A 3,312-nucleotide genomic window follows, 5' to 3' on the forward strand; every position below is an offset into this window, starting at 1 on the left:
TGAGAAAAAGAGAGAGAAAGGGAAAGGAACGGGAAGGGAGAACAGGAAAGGAGAACAGGAAAGCTGGGAGGAAGCGGAAGGAGGGGGAAAAGGCACAGGGAGGCGGCCTAGGGCTCCAGGGACCACCTACTGGAAGGGGCTGGCGTTGCAGATGGTGACGGCGGGGAAGTCCATGGTCTTGAAGCCCACGGAGAGCGAGACGCTGACCTCCCAGCTCAGGTAGGTCCTGATGAAGACGCCCCACTGCCAGAAGACGATGGAGGCGAAGAGCAGCGTGAGCACGAACCACATGGCCTTCTTCTTGGGCCCCTCGCAGATGATGCGCTTGGGGCCGTGGGTGTTGGTGTTGTCGCAGTACCACACCAGCAGCTCCTTGTAGGTGTAGCCGGGGCCCTTCTGCAGCCGGTGCAGGCACTTGACCAGGTACTTCTTCACCTGCATCGTGGCACCTGCAGAGACGCGCATGCCGTGCAGCTAGGACACCCGCCTCGCGCCAAGGACGTCCCGGCTTGGCCACAGCACCCACGGGAGACGGGCAGCCCAGGTTGCATATGCCCTCCCTCCCTCACCCCCCTCATTTTTGCCATCTCTCATCATCCATCCACTCCTCCATCCAACCAAAAAGCATTTATTGAGTGCCTACTGTATGCCAGGCACTGGATTAGTCCCTCTGGACTCACTACTGCGCAAACGGACAGGTTTCTGCCCTCCGGGAGTTTCCAGCCTAGCAGCCAAGTCACTTAACCGCAGCCTCGGTTCACTGTCTGTAAAAGGGGGAAGGCGGAGCCTAGCTGAGAGGCCTGCCGAGAGGGTGATGTAGGGGATCCATGAAGAGTGCTCAGCTCAGGGCTGGCGCAGGCTAAGTGCTCCGTGTGGTTAGCTACCATCACGACAAGCTGTTAGCAAGTGGGGCAAACGTTGAGGAAACAGTCCATCAGAAATGCCTGGTTACAGGATGCGATCAGGATGGGGAGCCTGAGCTCTGAGCTCCCAGAGGCAGGAAGGGTGGTGGTTAAGAACCAGGACTCTGGCCCTGGCCCGTTTGGTTCAGTGGCTGGGGCCGACCAAAGGGTTGCAGGTTCAATTCCTTGGTTGCGGGTTTGATCCCTGTCCCCAGTCGGAGGCTTGTGTGGGAGGCAACGAATCTCTGTCTCTGTCTCTGTCTCTGTCTCTGTCTCTGTCTCTCTCTCTCTCTCTTCCTCTCCTCCCTCTTCCACTCTCTCCAAAAATCAATGGGGGTGGGGGGAGTCCTCAGGTGAGGATTACAAGAATGAAGACTCTAGAGCTGAAATGCCTGGCTTTGAATTTGGCTCTGCCACTTTCCAGCTGTGACTTTGAGTAAATCATTGCTCAGTGCCTCAGTTGTCTCATCTGTACAATGGGAACAATAATATCCTCTACCTCAGAGGCGTGTTGTGAAGACAATGAAATAGGGAATGTGGATCACTGTCTGGCTCCTGTCAGCTGCTGTTATTACAGCTGCTCACACACCCCAGGCTGAGGGGACCTGGAGGAGGTCACAGCAGGGTTCCCTGGGGAAAGCAGACTTGGGGGGAGGGGACAGCAGGAGCAAAGGAGCCTGGAAGGGGAGGAGGGCCCTGTGGCCCATCTAAAGATTTGGGTTTCAAGCCCAAGAGAGTTGAACCTTTGGAGGCATGATGCCCTCAAATCTGCCGTGTGAAAAGGTGCTGGGCTGCCTGCGGACCGGGGTGGAACGGGGCGGGGTCCGAGGGTGCAGGCATGGGTGGCTGCGGACTGCCTGACCTTTCTGATTGTTTCCCAGCTGCGTGGGGAGGCAGGCTTCTTAGGAAGATTAACCAAGACCTTCCTAAGGGGGCGGGGGGGGGGCTTGTGTCCTCCTCTTCCTCCTCCCCGATATCGGGGCACCTGCGGCAAGAGCACCCAGGCCCAGCGCCCAGTGCCCAGCTGGCTGCAGGCCGCCTCCTTCATGAAGCCGTCCACTCCCTGGCTGAAATGCCCCTCGCCCTCCTCCGAGAGCCTCTGAGGCCGGGGCATGGCGGTGGGCAGCCAGGTGCCTGCTCCAGCACCCTCTCCCCTTGCTCTGGCGTCTCCGCAGGTGAACTGCCCCTCCCCCAGCCAAAGCTGGGGGTGAGTGGCCAGATTGACGTCCACCCCAGCTTGGACCCCTGGGACTCGCTTCCGTGACTTTATGCTGGAAAAACTGCGGAAGGGACTCCCTTCCAGCTCAGATGACTACGTCGGTGGTACTTGGCACCGCCAGTGGGGAGACGACCCTAGAGTAAAGCGAACACACAGGAGCCACAGGGTGGAGAGGGATTCCTGACACCATTTAAACACCTGGATCCAGCCGTTCCATCAGATATGGGAACCAGTGCATTTTCTCTCTTGCTTTTGCTCATCCAAACTGGGTGTCTGTCATTTGCAACTATTAGAATCTTAAGGAAAAAGAAATTCCCCTTTCGCCCCTGTGACAGCTTCTGCCCCGAGGCTCCTCTGATGCCCACTCCTCCACGTTCACGAAGCCATGCTGTCAGGCCCTCCGCACCCCTAAGCCCTGCCGATGGCCCCGCTTAACCAGGAGCCTCAGGCTCACGGCTCATCAGGCGACGGCATCTGGTTAGAAGGAACAACATGCTGTTTTCCTTGGGTCTATTTTTAATGGGATCTTCTGTTTATGACAAGGTACACTTACGTAAAAAACAAGCACACTATTCAGCAACCAATAGCAGAGCAGACAGCAAAGACGGGACAATGACAGGCACACAGAAGCTGGTAGCGGCCGGGCTGGTCTCCTAACGGGTTGGGCCCCTGGGAGAGTAGCTAAGTAAGAATCAATAAACACTACAAGGCCAGCTTTCATCTCCAAGGTGATAGATGGTCTGTGTTTGGAGTGTCTACACAGCTTGTGCAGAGAGTTGTTTAAATCTGTTTACAGCTTAAACCGACCCAAAGTAGCTCAGTGGAGACGGAGTCCCGAACCTGAGGCAGGGAGAGCGGAGGCCGCGTGCCCATCCTGTCCCAGAGGGCTGCCTACACCCCGCCCGCGCGGCCAGCGTCTCTGGCTGCAAGTTCAGAAATGATGAATGGCGTGTACGCCCGTTTCCGTTTTGTTCTAAGAGAAAACGTCCACTCACTGTCAGAGACAAAGGTCCCTGAGATTGGACTCAGCCCCTGGCGGAAGGGAGCTGGGAAGCGGTGGGTGTCACCGCTATTCTGACCACACGCACCTGAGTGCTATTCATTAGGTCAGATCTGAGCCTCCGGATGACAGGCTGCATGTGGACGGCCAGGAGCTGCACTGGGTTTGCAAAAGCCCCGCGCCCCCCGCAC

The 3,312-nt window shown here is 57.3% G+C and overlaps 1 protein-coding gene across 1 annotated transcript in view; it reads right to left on the bottom strand.

Annotated features, from left to right (window-relative positions):
- SCNN1B (sodium channel epithelial 1 beta subunit) overlaps positions 1-3,312 on the bottom strand; it is a 37,447-nt gene that overhangs the window by 17,094 nt on the left and 17,041 nt on the right. Inside the window, exon 2 of the mRNA XM_015563877.1 lies at positions 131-449. Coding sequence (XP_015419363.1) covers positions 131-441 — 311 coding nt within the window. The 5' untranslated portion in view covers positions 442-449. The remainder of the gene's footprint in view (positions 1-130; positions 450-3,312) is intronic.

The sequence above is a fragment of the Myotis davidii genome, unplaced genomic scaffold, assembly GCF_000327345.1.
Source record: "Myotis davidii unplaced genomic scaffold, ASM32734v1 scaffold150, whole genome shotgun sequence".
Classification (NCBI taxonomy): domain Eukaryota; kingdom Metazoa; phylum Chordata; class Mammalia; order Chiroptera; family Vespertilionidae; genus Myotis; species Myotis davidii.